General features: G+C 44.2%; 1 protein-coding gene across 1 annotated transcript in view; it reads right to left on the reverse strand.

The window, feature by feature from the left end:
- EPHB1 (EPH receptor B1) overlaps positions 1-26,378 on the reverse strand; it is a 471,805-nt gene that overhangs the window by 41,632 nt on the left and 403,795 nt on the right. The window contains exons 11-12 of the mRNA XM_055413290.2: positions 23,868-24,115; positions 10,591-10,806 (exon numbers count right to left, since the gene is read on the reverse strand). Of these exons, the coding sequence (XP_055269265.1) occupies positions 10,591-10,806; positions 23,868-24,115 (464 nt within the window). The remainder of the gene's footprint in view (positions 1-10,590; positions 10,807-23,867; positions 24,116-26,378) is intronic.

The raw sequence follows: 26,378 nt of genomic DNA on the forward strand, positions 1-26,378 counted from the left end.
ACTAACGGGAGAGGAAAAGACAAGGGTCCCGCCTCCATGGTGATGGGTGACTGAAATTCATCACAGGGGAACAAGGACCTCTGCATAGCACTTGTGGAGCAGATTCAGGAAGAGCACTGGGGCCAGGTGCTCCAGAGATGGCTGCAGGGGACAGACTGACCCTGGTCCCGCAGGGAGGGTGGACCCTCCTTGTCCACTGCCCCCAGGAGGGCACTGTATCCGACACAGATGGAGCAGATTCTAGAGGAAGGGGCCCAGCTGAGCCATCCCAGAGTCCATCTTTATGGAAAGCAGGGGTGGCAGTAGGGAGTGTAGCATGTGAGGGAGACCTGGGCAGCCCAGAGGTCGGCTGGCTGATCACCTGAGAAGATGGATTCTGCTTCCTGCCAGGAAGGGCAGATGCCCAAGAAGCAGCTCTGTTTGTGGTTCACAGATCGGGGCAGAGTAGGCGAGGAACATCAGCTGACATCTGAACAGAGAAAGCCGGCAGGAGGGAGGCACAGGCAGGCTAGGACAGAAGGGAGCCTCAGAAAAGCAGAAACACCAGAATCACACTGGGAGCCGGGCTGAGACAAGAGGGTTGAGAGGCAGGCAGAGCAAAGGGGAAGGGGCTCGGGAAGATCAGAGGCACCTTGAAGACAGAGTGCACTTCACATAAAACAGGGAGGCCTGCAGGGAGCAGCATTGCGGGAATGCACGGGCGGAGCCAGAGACTTCCTGGAGAGATAGCCTGGGGCTCTGAAGGATGGGAAAGTTGACACTGCTTTAGCAGAAGGAACCTGGCTGAATACTAAGGAGCAAAGATTCTGCTCACAAAGGGACCAGATGGGGCCTCTTCTTTCTGATCAGAAAAGAAAGCCAGGCGTGATGGAGCAGAGCTTCTGACTTACCCAGCAGAAAGCTGCTACACAGAGAGGGTCTGTGGAACCCTGTGAGGGCTCTGTCTACCAGTGTGGGCTGAGAAAGGGGGAAGGTCAGGTTTGTGAACTGTGTTTGTGAGCCCCAAATGCAAAGAGTTAACTAAAGATGTGGCACTTTCCCTGATACGAGTGCCTTTTTGGGCTACTAGTATGTGGAGGAGCCTGGTGGGCTGCAGTCCATGGCGTCGCTGAGGGTCGGACACAACTGAGCGACTTCACTTTCACTTTTCACTTTCACACATTGGAGAAGGAAATGGCAACCCACTCCAGTGCTCTTGCCTGGAGAATCCCAGGGACGGGGGAGCCTGGTGGGCTTCCGTCTATGGGGTCACACAGAGTTGGACACGACTGAAGTGACTTAGCAGCAGCAGCAGCAGTATGTGACCTGTGAAGTCAAACACTGAGTCTAGGTCTGTAACTCAAGCATGGTGTCATGGACTAAATGTACATGTCCTCCCCAAATTCATATGAATTCATGTTTGCATTTATCACATAACCTCCAATATGATGGTATTTGGAGGTGGGGACTTTGGGAGGTAACTGGGTCTAGAGGAAGTCATGAGGGTAGAGACCCCATGATGGGATTAGTGTCCTTAGAGGAAGAGGAAGAGAGACCAGAGCTGCTTGCTTTCTCTGTCTCTCTCTGCCTCTGCCTCTCTCTGCCATGTGACCATAGAGCAAGAAGGCTGCCAACTGCAAGTCAGTAAGAGGGCTCTTGTCAGGAACTAAATTTGCCAGCATCTTGATCTTGGACTTCCCAGTCTCCAAAACTGTGAGAAATAAATGTTTAATGTGTAGCCACCTAGTCTAGGATATTTTGTTATAGACGCTTGAGCAGACTAAGACACATGGAAATGTTATTCTGAATACCCATAATGGCATTCAGACATATACCTGCCAAAAGGAAAGTGGTGTATATCGTACAGGTGTTAGAGCCCAGCGAAGCTCATTGATCTGTCTCTCTGGAATGATAGGAGCAATTCAGAACTCCTCCCTGTTTTAGTGGGCTTATTTCAATCATAAGAGCACAAAGGAGCAATCTATCTGTTCATTATACCAGGAGCCTGATGGGAAGGAAATGCTCCTGGGGCTAGAAATAGCAATTTAAAACAGAGAAGGAAGACCTGGGGGGAAGCATGGTAGAGAATTAAGACAGAATAAGAGATGAAGGCTGAGGGCCTGGTAGGGAAAACTAGAAAACTTTAATAGCTACGACTGAGGTCTTCACTTATAAAGTAAAACAAGATGTCTTAGAAGCTGACGATGTTTAAAAGATCTTGAAAGAAATGCATAAATAGGGAACTTAAGATGGAGCAGAGCTGGCTTAAGGGCTATTTCATGGATCTGCTGATTAAGGGTTATTAATAAGCCGAAGGTTCCACTTTTTGTGTGGAGGAGTATGCCTCTGACAAACAGATTCTCTGCAAATTAAAACAAAATACAAGAGAAGAGAAAGGAAAGAAGAAAAGAAAAAAAGAAAGGAAAAACTACCTGAAGGTTCCAGAAACTGAGCAGCACAAGGTGAGTCTTACTTTTTGCAGTTTTGCCCTGGGGCAGCTGTCCATCCAGTGGCTAAAACTCTAATGGAAAAAACCTACCATCTTTCTGGCTGAAGAAACCAAGGGAAGGAGTCCTGGATAAACTGGGATGCTGCAGAGCTGGGGAAGAATCCCTCAACACAAGAGAAAAAGGAAAATGGAATTCCAAATTCTGGGTATAAACTTTCCTCAATTCTATGGCTGACTCCTGAACCATGCAAGCATAAGATAGACTGAAAGCCACAGGAACTGTTGCCCACTGCAGACATAATAGAGTCTGCAGGTTGAGTATAACATGCTAATTTCCTGCTATATCAAAAACATCAATAATCTTTGGCTCAATGTTACAGAATTCAGAGTCTCTACATCACATAATAACATTCACAACACATGTAATCCAAAACTGCTAGACATACAAAGAGTCAGAGAAATGTGCTCCATCTTCACGGGGAAAAAGATGCCAACCCCAGGATGACCTAGATTTATGATAGTGGTTACCATGGCTGTCTTCAACGGGGTAAAGAAAAATATAGTTATGATGAATACAAAAGACATCTCAGTGAGCAATTAGAAAGTATAAAAGAAAGATTCATAAGAAAGTATAAAGCTAAAAAAAAAATACAATATCAGGAAAAAAATCTCTTGAGGGACATTTTCAGAAGAATGGAGATGGTAAATGAAAGAATCAATGAATTTAAAGATAGAGATGAGGAATGGAGAAGAAAACAACGTGGAAAATCATGAACAGAGCCTTAGGAACCTGTGGGACAATCTACACATTGGTAATTATAGTCCTAGAAGGAGGGAAAAGGGGACAGGAAATAATATATGAAGAACTGTGGTTGAAAAATTCCCAAATAATAGTGAAAGACATAAATTTACAATTTCAGAAGCTTAGAGAATCTCAAAAAGATAAATTAGGGGGAAGAAAGACATGACCAGGCACATCATAGTCAAGTTAAAAACTGAACATAATGGGAAAATCTTAAAAGCAACCAGAGAAAAAGTGTGTGTGTGTGTGTGTGTGTGTGTGTATATATATATATCCTAGTGTAACCATGAAAGTTGTGAAGAAGTAGAGCTGAAAAAATACATAGACAAATGAAAGTTAATAGCCTGCCCACCTCTGCCTAAAGATGGGGTGGTGGCAGTGATGCAACATGGCCTGACCTCCACATCACCCAAAGGCCAGCAGAGCCAGCTGACAAACATGACAATTCTTTTCTGAATCTTTGGGAAGGAAAGGGGAAAGAAAGAAGGAGAAATAGGCTTTCTGGGACATCACAAATGACCTAATCTGAGTAGGGAGTCTGGCACACTTTGGGGCCAGCGAGAGAGCCAAGGTGTCCCAAGCACTAGGCTCACAGTCTAGAGACTGGACTGAAGGACCAAAGCTCATTAACAGGCTCTGAACTGAGTAGCTCATTTGATCACTTTGGGCCTCAGATCCCTCTTCTGCAAAGCGAGGGGGAAGGATTTACAGTAAATTCTTAGCAATTGCCTCTCTAGAGGAAAGGGACAGTTGAGCATTCATGCGCCTACCTTATTTTTGTGCATTTGTGTGGGTCACTGTTGGGCTTCTTCATGCTCAGAATGAATCCCTTTGCCCTCTCTGTCCTCTCCTGAGTCAAACACATTTACACCCCCTGTTTTGATTCTTGTCCTTATGGAACTACTGCTGACCTCATTGGTCAGTTTCCCTTCTTTATCCAAACGCCAAGTACAGGTGTCCTCTCTCAGCTCTTCTAAAATTCCACCTTCCCTATTGACACAAGCCCTTTGTATGTACTACTTATGTTTCTCGGTGCTTTAACCTACCCTATGCATTTGGTTGACTTGTTCTTCAAATCTCTGCTGGAGCCCATCTCCTCTGAAAGCTCTCCTTAATTCCCCTAGATCTAATAAGGTTGTTTTTCTTATGTATCATTTTCTTCTTGCTGTCACAGAACACAGTGACTCTCATCTCAACTGTCAATTACACACTTATTTGTGTATGCATCTGACTAAGCTTCCCTGTCCTCATTCACTTGTGAGTAATGTGAGAACAGTAATGCTGTCTCTTTTCAATCCTAATTGTGCCTCCAGACTGTAGCCCAGGATTGGCACACAGTAGATGATCAATAAATATTTTTCATGTGAATAAACTGAATTTTTAGAAACATTAATAGTTTAGTCATCAAACCTGATAATTTTCTCTATTTTGAATAAAAGGCAAAACATGGAAAAATAATATGGTAAAATGAATCCTGAAAGCTGTTAGGTTTAGGAGTGTATAAGCTTCATCATTTAGAAGAAACACAAAGTCACAAAAGATGATCTAAATAATGTGTGCAGGACAATAACATAGGAAGCTTTACATCTAAGAAACTTTCAATGTAAGGCATATACAGATCGTATGTTTGGTTCACATTATTATTTATGTGACTCAAGGTCATTAAAATGTCAGTCTTCCCAAATGTAGAGTAGCGTTCCATTCAAAACTCATATGTGAGTGTATATGTATTACTAGGTAGTTTTAGGTAGATCACTAGACAAAGTGATCTTAAGTTGAAAGAAAACACATTTGAAAAGAGCCAAGATTTTTTTGGAAGGGTTTTGTTGACATTTTAATAACTGAATGGGCAAAATATGTTTACAATGATGTTTCATTCATACAGGCTTTCTCTTTGTGAAGAAGCTCTTGCTCAGTACCTGGAAACCAAGCATTTGGCTTTCCCACGCTTCTATTTCATCTCTTCCACAGACTTGCTTGACATTCTCTCCAAGGGAACTCAACCTACACAGGTAATATTGATTTTAAAAATCTCATATTGTCCTTTGGTAGCTAAGGAATGTCAGTTTCTCTATCATTGTCTAAATGCTACGTACCATGTTACATGTTCCAAGAGCCAGAAAATATGCAATAAAAATTCTTACTGTAGCAACAGAGAGATGTCAGAGGCAGTGCTAAAGGAACTAGGAAGGATGACGACCTTGTCCTCAGTGAAGGGACACTGTACAAATGTCTAGAAAGAGAACAAATGTACAAGGCTTAGAGCCCTGCAAGAAGTTAATGGAAGAAACACCAGTTCCAAATCCCCAGAACTGTGGGACAAGTACTGGGGTTCCATTGCCTGGTTCACAGTTTTCTTGGGAAAGACTGGGTTACTGGGAACGAGATCATGGAAGGTACCTTCTTTCAAAAACCTCGACTCCAGGGTAACCCTTATAATTACCAAGCTGGGCTAGGCTTCAGTGTTGTTCAGAGGTGTACTGGTATAATTTCAGGCTCATCCTCCACCCTCTAAATTTCTCCTATCCATTCAAAAATAATGTAGCACCCATGACAGTATGTAAAGGAAATAAAAGAGGCAGTTATCTTTGGTAATCTGAGAGCACAGATCAGAGACAAACTTTGTGCAAATCCCCAAGCTCTCCTTCCCCTAAACATTTAGAAGATATTGCTTTCCATTATATTTGTTCAGTTGTTTAAGATCTTAGAGCTGTTACAGCTGACACAGATAGTTACTTCTGGGCTTGACCATATATCACAGATTGTGCTTTACTTTTATAGGTTGGTCTCCATGTTCTTTCTCTAGAAATTTTTATGCCATTTTCTTTGGAATATGTGATTTTTTGAAGATCAATGAAGATACCTTAATTTATCCAAACAGTAAAACTCTTGCTAAAATTAATATAATCAGAATAATACTGAAAGTAAAACTTTTGATAAAGTTAGAATAATATGGTTGGGCATAAGAATAAATAAATTGACCAATGGAGGAGATTTTAGAATCAAAACATTGTTTATGTAAGGAACTTAACATATGACAAGAATGACATATGATCTAATATATATCTTCAATAAATGCTGTTGATATAATTTTCTATATTTACCTGCATAAAAACACAATAAAAAATACGTCCTAACATATTCAATACCAACTTGATAGAGGTGAGTTTGAGTGAACTCCAGGAGTTGGTGATGGACAGGGAGGCCTGGTGTGCTGTGATTCATGGGGTCGCAAAGAGTCGGACACGACTGAGTGACTGAACTGAACTGAACATATTCAAAATCATATTTGAGAATAGCCCTGGTGTCTACCAACAAGAGAATGGATAAATAAACATAGACTGTTACAGTAATTAAGAAAAAACTACTGCTTCCCTCAGCAACAGGAAAGGATCTCATACTCAGAATGCTAAAAGAAAGCAGTCAGGCGTGAAGAGCATCCTGATTCCGCTCATGAGGAGTTCTAGAAGAGACAAAAGAAACTTATCGTTGAAGAAGCCAGAACAGTGGGCACCTCTGCATTTGGGACAGAGGAAGGGCATGAAGGAACTTCCTGGTATGATGACCAAGTTCTCTATTTTGATAGAATTTTGGGTCACATAGTTGTATGCATTTGTTAAAACTCTGTAAATGTATACTTAAGATCTGTGTACTTCTTTGTATGCACATTTTGCCTTAATCAAGGAAAGAAGTATAAACAAATATATACACTCTCATTAAAAGACATATGCTAAAGTGTTTATGGGTGATGTGTACTAATGTCTACAACTTTTCTGGAACTATATCAGCAAAATAGGGTGAAGTGATGAATAGACAGAGGAATGGATTAAATAAATAGTTACGTGATTAATCGAACTTATCAAGATAATAAACAGTATAGGAAATTTTAAAAAGCATTTTATAACCTTTGGATGGAGAGAACTTTTAGAATAAGCCAAAAAATCCAACAAGTAGAAAAAAAGATAGATATTTTTGACCAAATGAATATGAACCACTTTTGCAAGCCAAAGGGTATCATAAATAATATCAAAAAGACAAGTGTATTCTTTTAAATACAAAAAAGAATTGTACTGGGACTTCCTTGGTGATTCAGTGGCTAAGAATTTGCTTTCCAGTGCAAGGGACATGGTTCGATCCTCGGTCTGGTAACTAAGATCCCACATACTGTGGGGCAACTAAGCCTAGGTGTTGCAACGAAAACGCGGAGCAGGCAAAATGAAAAAAATAATAAAATAAAATAATCTTTATAAAACAGAATTGTACTTTTTGTACAGGAAAACGTGAAGGAAATAATTGTATCATATATGGCAGGAAAAGGGTCAATATCTCTACTATAAAAAGAATTCCTATACATTTCTAAGAAGCCAGAAAGTAATCCAATAGAAAAATAGGTAAATGCATGTATAGATAATTAGTGAAAGAAGAAACATGAATCCCAATAACTATACAAAAAGATATCTAGCAGTCAGTTGAAAATTCAATGAAAACAAAATGAGTCATCATTTTTCATCTTTGGATTAGCAAATTTTAAAATATTGATTACTTCCAATGCTGGTGAGGATGTTAGAAGATGGTCACCATACATCCATAGTGGAGTGTGAAGGTTTACAAACTCTCAAAGTAGCAACCTGAGTAAGAATCCCCAAGAGACACACGAGACACAGAGAAACAGGCACAGTATGATCCCATTTTTATAAAATAAAAAATTTCTTTTTGAACAAAGGTAAAAGTGTGAAAGCAGACACATCTAACTATTGAAACGGATGCTTCAGAACAGGAGTTGGCAAACCATTGCCTAAGTACCAAATCTGGCAGGTCACCTGCTTTTTTACAGCCCAGGGGCTAGGAATGGCATTCATAAATTTTTAAAGGGTTACATTTTAAATGGTTATATAATCATGTATATAATATCCTCATTTGGCCTCTTAGCCAGTGAAGTCTAAAATATTTTCTATATGGTCCTTTAGGAAAAGTTTACCAAATCCTGCTTTAAGGGAATTGTAGGTTCTTATTTATCCTTTTTTCTTCTCTGTATTGTTCTGACTTTTATAATAATCAGGTATTGTTTTTGCAAGTTTAAGGGATATAGCTGGTGGGTAGATTAGGAAGATCAGTCACTTTTGACGCTGTTATGAATGGTTGTATGAAGACAAAAGGACACCAGGGAGATTCATTAGGAAGCTACTGTAACAGTCCAGGTGAGAGAGAATGGTGCTTTGGAATAGGGTGGGGTCACAGTACAGATGTGAGAGTTGGACCATAAAGAAGGCTGAGCACCAAAGAATTGGTGCTTTCAAACTGTGGTGTTGGAGAAGACTCTTGAGAGTCCCTTAGACAGCAAGGAGATCCAACCAGTCAATCCTAAGCAAAATCAACCCTGAATGCTCATTGGAAGAACTGATGTTGAAGCTGAAGCTCCAATACTGTGGTCACCTGATGCAAAGAGCTGACTCATTGGAAAAGATCCTGATGCTGGGAAAGATTGAAGGAAGGAGGAAAAGAGGACAACAGAGGATGAGATGGTTGGCTGGCATCACCGACTCAATGGACATGAATTGAAGCAAACTCCAGGAGATGAAGAAGGACAGGGAAGCCTGGTGTGTTGCAGTTCACGTGGTAGCAAAGTCAGACATGTGACTGAACAACAGCATAGATGAGAAGAAAGGAGCAGACTTTATAGAAACCTATAGAAATAGGGTAGGGCTTCTCTGGTGGCTCAATGGTAAAGAATCTGCCTGCCAATACAAGAGATACAGGTTTGATCCTTGGGTCAGGAAGATCCCCTGGAGAAGGAAACAGCAACCCACTCCAATATTCTTGCCTGAGAAATCTCATGGACAGAGGAGCCTGGTGGGCTACAGTCCATGGGGTCACAAAAGAGTTGGACACAATGACTAAAACAGCAACAACATGGGATTAGTGGAAGGATTGAACTTGGATGGGGAGGCACAGAGAGAACTCAAGACTGATCCCCAGGTTTCACCATTAGGAATGGTGCAACCACGGAGTTGAAGAGATGGGGGAGAGGAGATTGGAGAGTAAATCAAGAGCTCTATTTAGGACCTGTTAGGTTCTAAAGGGAATCGTGGAACTAGGCAGTTGGACACAGATGATTACAGCTGTTCAGGCTGTAGAGGAGGAGGCTGAGATAGAAATGCAAATTCGAGAGTACTCATCGTGTTGTTCAGTTACCAAGTTGTGATACTGACAGCTTCCGGAAGTAATGGAGACAGAGAAGAGGATGGAGGCAGCACACAGATGGGCCCCGGGTTGGGCATTTACAACTGGCCTCCCGCTTACAGTTCACGGGCAGGAATAAAAGCGGGCTTCAGGCTGGACACTTAAACTAGCCTCCTGTTTGCACTGCCTGAGACAGAAGATAGGTGGGCCCTAGGTAGGCATTTTCAATCAGTCTCCTATTTGCTCTCCAAAATGGAAGTCACAACAGAAACAGAGAAATAGCCAGGCTTTGTCTCTTGTGGACACCTTATAATAACCATCACGGCAGGAACAGAGAAGGGCTAAATTCTGTTTGAGTAAAAGATCAAGAGATCACACATTTCCCTCCTTGGGGCAAGGGAGACACTACACACGCGCAGAGAGATTCTTTGGAGGTCAAAAGTCAGGGGATGCCAGGTCATAATAAGTTTTGCTTCTATCCTCCCAGACACTTTTGTGTTGCAATCTATCTTGGCTGAGGAGTGCATGGCACCTAGGGGAGGGTCACAGAGTTCGGCCATGGGTCTTACTGCATGTACTCTGCTTTTGCAAAAAATGTTTTACTTTTCTCTTTACCTTCCACCTCTTCATCAGAATTCTCTCTTGTCAAGGTAGGTAAGGACTGGGGATTTAGGCTCTAGTCACACTTCCGTGGTCTAGTGGTTAGGACGCCTGGTCAGGGAACTAAAGTCTCATTTCCAACTGCCACTTACTGCTGCTGCTTACTGCAAGCTACCACTAGCCGCTGCATGTGCCCCAAATCAGGACCAGGGATCTACCTGATGACACAGGACCCAACTGCAGCCCGCTCCATATAGATGATGTCTTTCATGACACTGACCAAATGTTTGGGCTCCCCCCAATCATCCTTTTCAAAACATCCTCTTTCATTGGCCAGGAACAGCATGGCTTCAGAGGAGACACCAACACTTCCTCACAGCCTATGCCCTAACATTTGCCTGAACAACCAGTGGCTATCATTTCTCCTGGATGAATGGTCCACCCGGCATTCGGTTTCCCCGAAGGACAAATGAGCTCTGGTCCCAGTCCCTCCCTGTGTGCCCCTCCATGGGTCCTCACTATGTGCAGCCAGTTTTTACTCCTGCCATGCTTTGACCTGAAAAGACACAGAAGGACTCACCAAGGAGCTGGTGTAGGTGGGATCTGAGGTGTCGTCCTGGAGGTAGCGGGAAAGGCCAAAGTCGGACACCTTGCACACCAAGTTACTGTTGACCAGAATGTTCCTTGCAGCCAGGTCCCGGTGCACGTAGTTCATCTCCGCCAGGTACTTCATGCCCGCGGCGATGCCCCTTAGCATCCCCACCAGCTGGATCACCGTGAACTGTCCGTCATTTTGCTGCAATAAGACACCAACGGCATCCAGATCAAGACTGGCTTCAGTGGTTACAAGGAAGCCAAGCTGCCGCAGTCCCACTGCTAGTCACTTCTGCCAGTGCTGGACTAAGCTGCTTCCACCTCCTCCCGGCCCCACTCCCATTCTCGAACCTCTCCTCCAATACTCTGTCTTCTTCTGGCCAAGCCTTGTGGATTTCATCTTCAAGTTACATCTCAAAGCCATTCACTCCTCTCGGCCTTGACTGCCACCATTCTAACCGAGTCATCTTCATCCATCACCTGTAACAGCCTCCCTCCACCTGCTTCCCTCTGAAATCCATTCTCTAAGGGAAGTTAGAGCCATCCTTGTAAGGCATAAATCCAGTCAAGTCACTGACTGGCTAAAAGCACTCTACTGGCCTCCTACTGCATTAAGGGAAAGTGCCAATCTCCTCAGCTTGGCCCATATGGCCCCAGGGGATCACCTTATGCCACTTTGTCTTGTACTCCCATGCTGAAGGCACAGTGCCTGGTGACCTTTCAATTCGCTCCCTGGCCAAGCCCTTCCTGCCTCAGGGCCTTGATACAGGCTCTTCCCTCTGCTTCTCCCCGACAGTCAACACCTCCGTTCCATTCCGTCGCTCAGTCGTGTCCAACTCTATGCGACCCCGTGGACTGTAGCCTACCAGGCTTCTCCGTCCATGGGATTCTCCAGGCAACAATACTGGAGTGGGTTACCGTTTCCTTCTCCAGGGGATCTTCCTGACCCAGGGATCGAACCCGGGTCTCCCGCATTGGAGGCAGACGCTTTAACCTCTGAGCCACCAACACCTACTTGCCTCAAATCTCCACTTAAATGTTACCTCCTCAGAGAGGATTGTCCCTATAACCAGTCCCCTCCCCCACACATAACTAGCACTTTCATATTACTGTCTTTCAGTGCAGGCTCTTACTTTCCTTCTTAGCACGTATCACAAGGTTTAGTTGTATGTGTGGATGGCTGTGTGTCTGCCGATCTCTGCTGCTCTGAGATAAGAACTCTGTCTCTTGTAGAGACCATAGCACTCCCGGCGCTGACGACGTTTGAGTAGACAGACGTAGCTCAACAAACATTTGCCGGATGAATGACTGGTACATTACTTCCTGGCCCCAGAATTAAATGTTAAGATGTTTTCCTGGACACTGGGATAACACATGTGCCTCAGAGGGTTGGTTGGTCAGGAGAAGTGCATGCACCATGTCTGGCTTGTGGACCTTCCCAGTAAATGAGAGCTGTTGCTGCCCCACCTCCTGCCAACCTGAAGCGTTATCTTCTTTCCAGTAAGTTTCTCACCTGGCTGCCCTCCCTCCTGCAGGTTACACGACAGCTTGTCACTGACTGAGTGTGTGCCTTCCTCCACCTCCCCTAAGCCACTGAGTTTGGACATTGCCCACACTGGTTACAACAGTGGACCCTGGACCGTGCTGCCAAGAACACATTTTCCCAATCAGTCCAGCCCCAGCTGCTCCCTAAAGTGCTGTGGGTTATGTAAGTAGAGTATGGTCCAGGCATTGAGGTGCTCTGACTGGGGGACAGGTGGGAGGAGGCAAGATACCCTGGGTAGTCTAGTTACTGCTGAACACAAACCTTGAACAAAGCCTCCTCTCCCTCTGCCCCAGGGTCCTCCTGTGAAATACAATGTGAGGAGCTCCCATTTATTGAGCATCTACTGTTTGTGAGATGGTATACAATGCACTCACATGCATTATCTCACTAATAAGTATGGGACGCATCATTTAAGCATGTGGTTCCACAAAAGTAATTTTCTATGCAAAAATAAGTAAGGAAAAAGAAAAGAGCTGTTACCAAAATGTTACACATTTTTTTATTCAGGGAAAAAAAATCCAGCAATTGAAACGTTTAACAACGGTAGCATTAATTGTTGAAGACTCTGTTCCTCATGGAAGATTGCAAGCCCGGGGATGGTTATGCCCCTCGGTCAATTGAAGGAGTGGAGCAAACTGGCACTCCCTCTGCTCCTTCCTGAGCACACCTCCTCCTCCGGAAGGAGGTCCCCCCAAACACTGAGTCTGACACACTCCAAGTTTCAATTTCTCACTCAAACCTTAACCACCTCCCAATCTGCCCAGAAAGCTTTCCCTGCAATATTTGCTTCTAACCAACTCCAAAAGAAAGTGCAGAGCTGCTTTTTGGAAACTGATTGGTTTTCAGCACATGGTGCCCATCTGCCAGAGCTGGATGTGCTGTGAGTGATGCAAATCTTCCTCACTAATGAACTTCACTCCACACCTCCTTAAGAAGCTAGCCCTGCTTTCCCCAGCACCATCATTTCTCTAAGTGGGTCTCTTGGGATCTGCCTCCCCAGAAAGTTGTCATGCAACTTTCGTGTATTAGAAAATGTATTTCAGCCACAAGCCACAAGGGTCAATTTTTTTCAATTCAGTTTGTTACTTCTCCTCTGTAAGTGGAGACAACAATGTGGTTAAAAATAAATGTCTCCCTACAGAAGCCCACTTGCAGACAGATGTTGGGGAGGGCACTGATGGTAGCTGGAAGCAGTTCTGCCAAGAGCAGCATTGAAAGCATTTGCAGATTTGCGTCTGTGTTTCCACTTTAAGTCATTAAAGACTTCACTGAGCTCCTTCATTTTCTGATTTGAATATTTAGATCAGTCATCTTACAGATTCTGGTGTCAACAAAGGACAAGAAATCGTTAAACGTCCAGGTACTTCATGGTGGATCTGAGCTCCATCTCTCACTGGCTGCATGCCCTTGGGTAAGTTATTTAACCGCCAGAGCAGTGATTACCACATCTGTAAAATAGGAGTACACTGAATCTCTTTTCCACAGATTTGAGATTCAAGGTTAAATGAGATAATACATATGGAGGGACTGGCTCAGTGTCTCATGAATACTAAGACAGGAGCCACTATTGCGGACATTATCAGTAAGGCCATAATGTCTTACTAACCAGCTCTCCCATGAACCCCAGGTGCCTGGCAAGAGAGATGGAAGACACCTCAGGCCAAGACGGTAGGTTCCTCCTGGCCTCTTTGGTGTGTGGGGCAGATATCTTAGAATCACTGCCCTCAGAGAACCTAATTCGCTGAGAATTCAGAGTTCAGCAGGTTGGCACACCCACCCCAACTGTCAGTCAGTCAGTCAGTTCAGTCACTTAGTCGTGCCTGACTCTTTGCAAGCCCATGGACTGCAGCACACCAGGCTTCCTTGTCTATCACCAACTCCCAGAGCTTGTTCAAACTCATGTCCATCAAATTGGTGATGCCATCCAACCATTGCATCCTCTGTCATCCCGTTCTCCTCCCGCCTTCAATCATTCCCAGCATCAGGGTCTTTTCCAATGAGTCAGTTCTTCACAGCAGGTGGCCAAAATATTGAAGTTTCAGCTTCAGCATCAGCCCTTCCGATGAATATTCAGGACTGACTTTCTTTAGGATGGACTGGTTGGATCTCCTTGCAGTCCAATGGACTCTCAAGGGTCTTCTCCAGCACCACAGTTCAAAAGCATCAATTCTTCAGCACTCAGTTTTCTTTATAGTCCCTCTCACATCCATACATGACCACTGGAAAAACCATAGCCTTGACTAGATGGACCTTTGTTGGCAAAGTAATGTCTCTGCTTTTTAATATGCTGTCTAGGTCGGTCATAACTTTTCTTCAAAGGAGCAGTTCAGTTCAGTTCAGTTCAGTCGCTCAGTAGTGTCCGACTCTCCGCGAACCCATGAATCACAGCACGCCAGGCCTCCCTGTCCATCACCAACTCCCGGAGTACACTCAAACTCATGTCCACAGAGTCGGTGATGCCATCCAGCCATCTCATTCTCCGTCGTCCCCTTCTCCTCCCGCCCCCAACCTTTCCCAGCATCAGAGTCTTTTCCAGTGAGTCAACTCGTCGCATGAGGTGGCCAAAGTATTGCAGTTTCAGCTTTAGCATCAGTCCCTCCAATGAACATCCAGGATTGATCTCCTTTAGAATGGACTGGTTGGATCTCCTTGCTGTATAAGGGACTCTCAAGAGTCTTCTCCAACACCACAGTTCAAAAGCATCGATTCTTCGGCGATCAGCTTTCTTCACAGTCCAACTCTCACATCCATACATGACCACGGGAAAAACCATAGCCTTGACTAGACAGACCTTGGTTGGCAAAGTAATGTCTCTGCTTTTTAATATACTATCAAGGTTGGTCATAACTTTCCTTCTAAGGCTCAAAGGAGCAAGTATCGTTTAATCTCATGGCTGTAGACACCATCTGCAGGGATTTTGGAACCCAAGAAAATAAAGTCTTTCCTGTTTCCATTGTTTCCCCATGTATTTGCCATGAAATGATGGGACCAGATACCATGATCTTAGTGTTCTGAATACTGAGTTATAAGCCAACTTTTTCACCCTCCTCTTTCACTTTCATCAAGAGGCTCTTTAGTTCCTCTTCACTTTCTGCCATAAGGGTAGTGTCATCTGCATATCTGAGGTTATTGATATTTCTCCCAACAAGCTTGATTCCAGCTTGTGCTTCTTCCAGCCCAGCGTTTCTCATGATGTACTCTGCATATAAGTTAAATAAGCAGGGTGACAATACACAGCCTTGACGTACTCCTTTTCCTATTTGGAACCAGTCTGTTGTTCCATGTCCAGTTCTAACTGTTGCTTCCTGACCTGCATATAGGTTTCTCAAGAGGCAGGTCAGGTTGTCTGGTATTCCCATCTCTTTCAGAATTTTCCATAGTTTATTGTGATCCACACAGTCAAAGGCTTTGGCATAATCAATAATGCAGAAATAGATGTTTTTCTGGAACTCTCTTGCTTTTTCCATGATCCAGCAGATGTTGGCAATTTGATCTCTGGTTCCTCTGCCTTTTCAAAAACCAGGATGAACATCTGGAAGTTCACAGTTCACGTACTGCTGAAGCCTGGCTTGGAGAATTCTGAGCATGACTTTACTAGTGTGTGAGATGAGTGCAATTGCACGGCAGTTTGAGCATTCTTTGGCATTGCCTTTCTTTGGGATTGGCCGTGTTCAGTAAATCTTTAATCCAATTTTCTGTTGGTGGTGGGGGCTGTGTTCGCTCCCTGTTGTCTGACCTGAGGCCAAACTATGGTGGAGGCAATGAAGATAGTGGTGACCCCCTTCAAAAGGTCCCCTGCACGCACTGCCACAGTCAGTGTCCCCGACTCTGCAGCAGGCCACTGTCGACCCACACATGCTACTACCCAAACTGTAGTAGGACCTAATAACAGAGGCCTGGAGTCAGGATCAATTAATCTACATAAACTCTGACTTCTTCCCTCCCTTGGTTTTTGTATGGCAAGTCATACTTCATGGAATATGTTTTCATCCTTAACACTGGTCCTGTGGAGTAGGCAAGGCAGGTGATATTACTTTGTTTTTATAAAGAAGATAAAAGAAGTCCAGAAAGTTTAAATGATCAGCCTTAAGTCATTCTGTGTGATATTCATTTATTAAAAAATTCTAAGTCCAAACAACAAATTATTTCTCCACTGACATTCTGTCTTTGATCAATTGGGAATGACTGCCTTAGAAGAAATGGAGTAGCCATCATGGTCAACAAAAGAGTCCGAAAGGCAGTACTTGGATGCAATCTTAAAAATGACAGGATGATTTCTGTTCGTTTCCAAGGCAAACCATTCAATATTACAGTAATCCAAGCCTATGCCCCAACCAGTAATGCTGAAGAAGCCGAAGTTAATCGGTTCTATGAAGACCTACAAGACCTTTTAGAACTAACACCCAAAAAAGATGTCCTTTTCATTATAGGGGACTGGAATGCAAAAGTAGGAAGTCAAGAAACACCTGGAGTAACTGGCAAATTTGGCCTTGGAGCATGGAATGAAGCAGGGCAAAGGCTAATAGAGTTTTGTCAAGAGAATGCACTGGTCATAGCAAACACCCTCTTCCAACAACACAAGAGAAGACTCTACACATGGACATCACCAGATGGTCAACACCGAAATCAGATTGATTATATTCTTTGCAACCAAAGATGGAGAAGCTGTATACAGTTAGCGAAAACAAGACCAGGAGCTGACTGTGGCTCAGATCATGAACTCCTTATTGCGAAGTTCAGACTTAAATTGAAGAAAGTAGGGAAAACCACTAGACCATTCAGATATGACCTCAATCAAATCCCTTATGATTATACAGTGGAAGTGAGAAATAGATTTAAGGGACTAGATCTGATTGATAGAGTGCCTGATGAACTCTGGACGGAGGTTCGTGACATTGTACAGGAGACAGGGACCAAGACCATCCCCATGGAAAAGAAATGCAAAAGAGCGAAATGGCTGTCTGAGGAGGCCTTACAAATAGCTGTGAAAAGAAGAGAGGCGAAAAGCAAAGGAGAAAAGGAAAGATAAAAGCATCTGAATGCAGAGTTCCAAAGAATAGCAAGGAGAGATAAGAAAGACTTCCTCAGTGATCAAAGCAAAGAAATAGAGGAAAACAACAGAATAGGAAAAACAAGAGACCTCTTCAAGAAAATTAGAGATTCCAAGGGAACATTTCATGCAAAGATGGGCTCGATAAAGGACAGAAATGGTATGGACCTAACAGAAGCAGAAGATATTAAGAAGAGGTGGCAAGAATACACAGAAGAACTGTACAAAAAAGATCTTCACAACCAAGATAGTCACGATAACGTGATCACTGACCTAGAGCCAGACATCTTGGAATGTGAAGTCAAGTGGGCCTTAGAAAGCATCACTACTAACAAAGCTAGTGGAGGTGATGGAATTCCAGTTGAGCTATTTCAAGTCTTGAAAGATGATGCTGTGAAAGTGCTGCACTCAATATGCCAGCAGATTTGGAAAACTCAGCAGTGGCCACAGGACTGGAAAAGGTCAGTCTTCATTCCAATCCCAAAGAAAGGCAATGACAAAGAATGCTCAAACTACCGGACAATTGCCCTCATCTCACATGCTAGTAAAGTCATGCTCAAAATTCTCCAAGCCAGGCTTCAGCAATATGTAAACCGTGAACTCCCAGATGTTCAAGCAGGTTTTAGAAAAGGCAGAGGCACCAGAGATCAAATTGCCAACATCCGCTGGATCATGGAGAAAGCAAGAGAGTTTCAGAAAAACATCTATTTCTGCTTCATTGACTATGCCAAAGCCTTTGACTGTGTGGATCACAATAAACTGTGGAACATTCTGAAAGAGATGGGAATCCCAGACCACCTGACCTGCCTCTTGAGAAACCTGTATGCAGGTCAGGAAGCAACAGTTAGAACCGGTCATGGAACAACAGACTGGTTCCAAATAGGAAAAGGAGTGCGTCAAGGTTGTATATTGTCACCTTGCTTATTTAACTTATATGCAGAGTACATCATGAGGAACGCTGGGCTGGAAGAAGCACAAGCTGGAATCAAGATTGCTGGAAGAAATATCAATAACCTCAGATATGCAGATGACACTACCCTTATGGCAGAAAGTGAAGAGGAACTCAAAAGCCTCTTGATGAAAGTGAAAGAGGAGAGTGAAAAGGTTGGTTTGAAGCTCAACATTCAGAAAACAAAGATCATGGCATCTGGTCCCATCACTTCATGGGAAATAGATGGAAAAACAGTGGAAACAGTGTCAGACTTTGTTTTTTTGGGCTCCAAAATCACTGCAGATGCTGATTGCAGCCATGAAATTAAAAGACGCTTGCTCCTTGGAAGGAAAGTTATGACCAACCTTGATAGTATATTAAAAAGCAGAGACATTACTTTGCCAACAAAGGTCCGTCTAGTCAAGGCAATGGTTTTTCCCATGGTCATGTATGGATGTGAGAGTTGGACTGTGAAGAAGGCTGATCGCCGAAGAATCGATGCTTTTGAACTGTGGTGTTGGAGAAGACTCTTGAGAGTCCCTTATCCTGCAAGGAGATCCAACAAGTCCATTCTAAAGGAGATCAATCCTGGATGTTCATTGGAGGGACTGATGCTAAAGCTGAAACTGCAATACTTTGGCCACCTCATGCGACGAGCTGACTCACTGGAAAAGACTCTGATGCTAGGAAAGGTTGGGGGCGGGAGGAGAAGGGGACGACGGAGAATGAGATGGCTGGATGGCATCACCGACTCTGTGGACATGAGTTTGAGTGTACTCCGGGAGTTGGTGATGGACAGGGAGGCCTGGCGTGCTGTGATTCATGGGGTCGCGGAGAGTCGGACACGACTGAGCGACTGAACTAACTAACTGACTGACTGCCTGTGTGCAAAAGTCTGTGTATAAGCTTTGTAGGAAGAAGGATTATGATTGATTAATGATGTCTGCCATGGCTATAGAAATAGAAAGGAGAGACATGAACCACAAATACGCTACACTAATCTGAATCCTTTCTAATTCCTGTTCAGTGCCTTTTCCACCTAAAGGGAATCAGTCCTGAATATTCATTGGAAGGGCTGATGCTGAAGCTGAAACTCCAGTACTTTGGCCACCTGATATGAAGAACTGACTCATTGGAAAAGACCCTGATGCTAGGAAAGATTGAAAGTAGGAGGAGGAGGGGACAACAGAGGGTGAGATGGTTGGATGGCATCACCGACTCGATGGACGTGAGTTTGAGCAAGCTCCAGGAGTTGGGGATGGACAGGGAAACCTGGTGTGCTGCAGTCCATGAGGTCACAAAGAATCAGACATGACTGAGCAACTGAACTGAACTGATGCTAACTCTGCAATACTTTTTCTTTAAGAGCTGCAGGAAAATCACATACCATGATAAGACAGTCACACCAGTTGAGTTCATAATCTTGGTGAAACTTAGAGCTATGAGCATTAAGTTTTTCTGACATGTCCAACTGTTTTATACTCAGTTCATTGATATAAACTTCCACAAAAGAACTTCCAGAGACAATGAAACATCAATATACAAATATAAACAAAACAGAAAAAAAAATTAAAAGCCCAGATTTCTTAGAACTCTGGGAAAGGATCCGGTTTCTTGCTGAGCACATGGTAAAAACAGTTTATAGAAGAAATACAGGCTGGGTGGAGTGATTTAAACTTTCTTCCCTTCATGAAATGCTTTCTGCTGAAATTGCTTTTCTGCAAATTCACTGAAGCCACTTGCTGGCCCTTTTATTAGACAGGAAGGATTTAGGTATTTCAACTTCATTGACAAACCCACTTCAGGAAATGAAACCCTTATTTGATTTGTTTGAAGAGAATGAATCATAGATTTTTTTACCTGAAAGAGCCCTTTCAAGACCATCCAGCTCAATGCCTTTAGTTTATAGATTGGGAAATTGAGTTAACAGACTTGCTCAAGGCCACATGGTGACTCATAGCAGAGCCTAAAGCAGGGCCTTGGTCTCAGAACTTGCAATCTGGGATTCTCTCCCTGACATCTGGCTTGCTGTCGTCTAGCTCCAGCCTATGAATGAGCATCCCATGAATGATAAATGCCCTCAACTGACATTGCTCAGTGACTTTTAAGAGTTTCCCAGTTATGGCCATCTGTGAACGAACCAGCAATAACCACAATGCCCTGCTTTAGCCATGAAGGCCTTACAGAGCAGGCCAACCTTCTTGGCTAGGGCATAAAGCATTGAGGAGGACTTCAGCACTTGTGCCTAAGATGATGCAAGAGCTACCAGATTAATCCCCTGAATCTGAGTGCCAAGAAGGAAATATTTAATTATAGATTTGCATGCTACCTAATCCATAGCACATTTTTTAAAAATATGGATAACCTAACTGAATGTATGGTTAAACAATGACGATGTTTCCAATCCCTCCATAATGTGAAGGATTCTAAGTCCTGCAATGAGAGAGGAGCGCTGAGTGGACTATGAGAAGCAGTGTCTAATGTCTTCACTGGACCCTTGATGCCCAAAGGCTCTGAGACCCTGACTCAGAGCTGGAGGCATGGCTACAATCCAAAGCCACTACATCTGGTGTGAAGGGGCCCCTTTGTGGGGTTGGGGAAGGAGAGAACAGGTGCACAAATTGAAGTCGGACCCTTTCCCTTTCTTCTCTGAATGGTGATCCTAAAATTATACTACCTCCCAGAAGATGGACCCTGCAGAACTGAACTGATGACCCACTTTTCAATTTTATCAAGCAGCAGATACATCAATTAATGCTGCTATGCTCCAGGGTCTGGTAGTAAGGCTGAAATTAGATTTATAGATTACCTGCCTTTACACCACGCGGGGAGTCGGACACGCTTCATTTCCCTCCCCTCCTGGCGCTGCCTGCTCTGGCCGCTCCCTTTCTGCCATCTTTCCCCTGCATTTCCCTGTGCCCTCTCTCACCTCTAGCTTTTCTCTCACTGCCTAGGCTGCATCATCATGAAAAATAACTGGCATCCGACTTGCCCCCATGTCCTGTGCCCCCCAAATGGAAACAAGCGTGTGCAGAGCAGCAGCGCAGAGTTCTGACTTTTTGCAGGATCCAGAGAATGAATCGCTTTGCTCCCCTGCATGTTCCAGGGAGAGTCTGATCTCAGTTCCCAGGTTGTGTTGAGAGTCTCTGAGAAGCACAGACAGGTGACTTGCAGGAAATAAATGACTCCTGAATGGGTCTGGAGGCTGGTTCCAGAAGATACTTCTTCTAACATTACCACCTATTCATGTTTATTTGACTGTCTTCATGAGCAATCTGATCATGAAGGAATGCCCCCAGGGGAGCATGGTCCATGCCCCACTGTGACACAAGTGGTCTGGTGAAAAGAACAAGAGATCCCTGTACACTCAAGATGCTCCATCAATCCTGCCACACCCAAATGCTTTTGCTTCAGAAATGGTTTTTCATTCCACCGCCCTCTGCTCAGTGCTCACTGTGCTAGGTGCTGGGGTTACACAAAGCATATCCCACACCCTCAAGAAGGCTGTACCATGCAAAGTACACGGGCCCCATCACCTTTATCATCTGCCCCCCACCCTGCCAAACAAAAGCCACTACTGCCTATCAGCCCAGCCGAGCATAAAGCGTGTGCTCTCCCTGCAAAGGCAGTTTCAGTATGTTCCAGTGCAGCTTCTAGACAAGTCCTCAGCTTCCTGTCCACAGGGAAGCCCTTAAACTCTACTTCTGGGCTTCAGAGCCACCATGCAACTGCTGACAGATTACTGAACAGGTCACCCTGCCTTCAGCCTCTGAATATACAGCTCTACTGTTCTGTCAGCCTATCTGCGGTCTGGCAAATTCCTCCTTCTTTAATATTAGAGAAGTTCTCTCTCCTCTTTGAAGCCATCCCTGGCTTTCTCAAGAAGGTTTCAGTTCTACTATATGTGATACCTCTGTCTCTCATGCATGGAAACAAAACGTCACCCCAGGGATTGGAGCTTGCCAGGCTCCTCCATCCATGGGATTCTCCAGGCAAGAATACTGGAGTGGGTTGCCATTTCCTTCTCCAGGGGATCTTCCCAACCCAGGGATGGAACCCAGGTCTCCTGTGTTGCAGGAAGATTCTTTACCATCTGAGCCACCAGAGAAGCCCATCATCACATATGTGACACCTCTGTGCTTCATGCATAGAAACAAAAAGTACAATCCAGACAGATGATTACTGGAAGCTTTGGGCACAAAGGTCCTGGGGGGCAGGGGCATCTCTGCAGGTTGTATTCTCTATGATGGACATAGCAGGACTTCCCATCCCTATGTGTAAGCATACATCAGGTTGCAGTACCCAGCAAAATGTGGGGAGTGCTTCCTCTCCATGAATCTGGGTGGGCTCATCACCATGGGTGAAGGATGCTATGTGACTCACTGTTCAGGCTAGGTTACAGAACTGATACAGCTTCTACCTTCTGTGCTCAGGATGCTTCTTCTGAGGACCCAGCTTGCTGTGACGAAGCCAGAGATGGCCAGGTGGAGAGATGCCAGCTGACACCCAGCATCAACTATGAGACAGATGACTAAATGAGTCTTTGGGCGATTCCAGATCTTAGCCCTTGAGCTGCCCCTGCTGACAACACATGGAACAGAGAGGCGCCTACCCACATTACAGACTTATGAGCAAACTAAATTGCTATTGTGCTGAGTCACTGAAGTTTGGGGTGATTTGTTCCATGGCGTGAAAGCAATCTCTCTCATCAGTATAGGCCCAGTTCCCAGCACAGGGCATGGTCACAGCAGTCACCTGGTGAATGCTTCAATGACTGACTCCTGGTGAATGTTTCAATGAATAGTCCTTTGGTCTGCAGCCATAGCTACTGTTTGGTAGCTTTGGTGACACGTATAGTCAGCTACTTAGTATTACCCTGAAGCCCTTGCTCAGAAGGCCTTGCCCCTGTACCCTCTTGCTCCCAGGCTCCCCAGCTAAGCCCTTTGGTCTGAAGCAGGCCTTGCTCCATGGCCTGTGGTTAGACAGCTTCTATCCCCCAGACATAAGCACTATGAGCACACTCATACAAGCCCTCTCTGAGTAGCTCTGAGATGCCCTATAGAAATGAAAGTGCTTCTATTGTGGCTGCATTTCGACATTCTGACAATGGTCCTTTATAGATCTCTCGGCCATAGGCCTTTGGGGCCCCCATCCCTGCTCCAGGCTGGGTGGGAGCCACAGCTATCCATCAACCCCAGGAAAGACTTGTGGACACTTGTGACACACTGTTTCCGTGTCCTGCCCAGAAGCACCTCCTCAGAGGCCAGGTGGCCCAGGTGTCAGATAAGGGCAATGTGTTTTATTTCTGAACTGCAAATGAAGAGAGCTGAATGGAAGGGCGACTGTGCTGGGGAGAAGGCAGAGATGGCCACTGATGTCTGCATGAGTCACGCAGGACGGCATGGCAGCTGGAAGGCTCTTCAATCTCCATGATTCATACAGATGCCGATGGCCATTCTCTGTCCTCTATTCATCCTTACTCATCGAGGCCTGGCTCTGTGCCATCCTTCTACGGAGGGGCCCACCTGCTCTGCTTTGTTCTTTCTTTTTAGCAAAAATCTGTTAACTTGCTAACATCTCCAATGCCTATCTGTATTTCATCAGGGATTCCTAAGCGGCAGGTGGTCCTCACGTGGACACTTCTTCCCAGCCCACCGCGGTCCCCAAACTCCCACCAGCACCACCATCATCTGTGCTTTTACTCTGAAGGGTGAAGGTAAGCTGAGCAGTTCTTACCCTGAGAAAAGAATCCAAAGCGCCATTCTCCATGAACTCCGTGATGATCATGACCGGCCGGCTCTTGGTGACCACACCCTCCAGGCGAATAATATTGGGATGGTCAAACTGCCCCATGATGCTCGCCTCACTCAGAAAGTCCCGTCGCTGCTTCTCTGAGTATCCAGCCTTCAGCGTCTTAATGGCCACATAGATTTCCCTCTTGCCTGGAAGTTTCAAACGCCCCTTGTACACCTCTCCAAACTCTCCTGCAAAAGAAATGCAATTATAACCCGCTTTCTCCTCATCCTGTGCTGCCATGAGGGGAGGCAGCTTACCAGGAACAACGGTGCTCCAAGTGGAACAGTGATTAAAGTGGCAAAAAGGAAAGAGTGACCTCTCATTATAACTGTGACGGCCTGGCTCTTAGCAATTCATGGCAAACACAGAAGCAATACCCAAATATGTTCTTTACCTCAGATTTTAGACAGCTTGGGTAACTGAAGTGAAATTTCAGACTCTGTATGGGTTTATTTTTCCTCACGTTTAGAGTTTCATTTGTATCCCAGCTGAACAATTGAGATGAAATGGTCAGTTTCACTGTGGCAGAAACATAATTCATTTTTAGCAGAGCCTAGTATAAGAATGTCTAGGGGCTAGGGACATGTTCAGGTCCTCCAGTCCTCTGAATGAGATGTATAGTGTTTATGTTCCTACATTGCCCTGAAAGTGTTTGTGTCTATTGGGTCCCTGAGAAGCATACACTGAGGAGTTAGGAAAGGAAGTTAGCAGACTCAGTGCAGGATAAAGGGGAGAGGAAGCAGGATTGCCTAAGCCCCAGATCACAATGCAGACCTGGCATTATGAAAAGAAAGGAGGAAGCATGAGAAAGCCAAGAGAGGCCCAAACTGCAATGCAGACCTGACAGTCTCATCCAACACAATGAAGAGCTCCAGAATAAAGAGTGCCCATCCCCAAAAGACCCTGCCCTAGCATCCCACTGTGCTCTGTCACTGGCTGGGGTTTTTCCAGAAAGAGCTGGGGGCCCTGCGAGAAAGCCAAGGTAGATCCTGAAGGCACTGCAGTGGGAAGCTGGCAGCTACCTGCACTCCTGGCAGCTGAACAGAAAGTGGCTTTTTCAGGTAGACATGAGCAGCACACCTCCATGGGTTCTGCAGCATTTAAACATTTCTGTAGTAAAATCACCAGGAGAAAAAACAATTCTGGTGACAGTGTTTCACAGCTGCTTAAAAAATCTGTTGAATCTTGTTCACGTGCTTTCAAAAGTTATGATTTAACTTGGTTTTGTAACTTCAGTGCTTTCATGGGAAGCAGTTTAGAATCTGCTTGTAAGTGCATCACAAAGATGGGTGTCAAAGGCCTGATAGGAGAAACATGTCTTTCTGCCAGGAGAAATTTCTTTGTCACTTTCAGCTTCTGGAAGACGATGATGGAGCAAACTGTGAGCAATCAGATGAATTACTGGCCGAATTACGAAAGCAAGTTAACTCTGTGATTTAGATGGGACTTTTTTTTTTTGTATTTTCTGCTGCACAGATTGGAAGGAAGCTGCACGAAAGGGCTTTGGATGTAAAGCTGCTCCAGAGTCAATGGGACTTCTTAAGCCTCTAATGCTGGAGTAGAGGTTGTCTTAAGCACCATTAGAAAGATTTCAACATGAACTTAAGATAGACAGCATGTGTAATACTGGTTTTGATACATGATCATACTGTTTGAGGTCAGACCAAGTCCCATTCACATCCGCACCTTGCACCCACTGCATTGACTGGTATGTGGTAGGCATGCAATAGAAGTTGGGGTATCACATTTATTATTATTTGTTTGGCTTTGCCCATCCTTGGGTTACAAACTTCTGGAGGCTCTGTCTCTGTCCTATCCAAAATAAGTAGAAGTACCAGTATTAACACTGTTATAAAAGACTGTTTACTTCAGCATCTCCTTTAACGTCAAACACCATATGACCATAACCAGGGGAATGGTTAAAAAGAGAATCGCCATACTGCAGAATGCTATGAGCTACTGAAGACTAATAGATGAGTGAGATATACTGACTTCAAAAGATGTCCACATCTAAGTGAAACAGAAAAGAAGAGAAAGTTAAGAATGTGGCCTACAGAATATGCCCGGGTTGAGATCTGTGTGTGTATGCAAAAAAAATTATGGAAAAAATTCACAGCAAATTTATTTTCAATTTCAAATTGTTTAAAAAATTGGTTACACTGGAACAGTGGGAATAGGAATGGGGGAGTATGGATTAGTAAACTTAATTTAGTTGCTTTTCTGTTGTTTAAATTGTTACAATAAGCATTGATTTTGCAGTTTGAGTAAAATTTAAAGAAAAGTATTGAATAATAACTACCTGTCATATATGTGTGTGCTTGCATATGTACATATTTGTGTGTATATGTAAGTACGCATAGTATGTATACATGTGTGTCTATGCATGCATATACATGTGTGTCTATGTGCATGTTTGCATATATTGTATATATGGCTGTGTCTCTATATATG

The sequence above is a fragment of the Moschus berezovskii genome, chromosome 1 (genome assembly GCF_049115385.1).
Source record: "Moschus berezovskii isolate FMDL1 chromosome 1, NW_MosBer_1.0, whole genome shotgun sequence".
NCBI lineage: Eukaryota > Metazoa > Chordata > Mammalia > Artiodactyla > Moschidae > Moschus > Moschus berezovskii.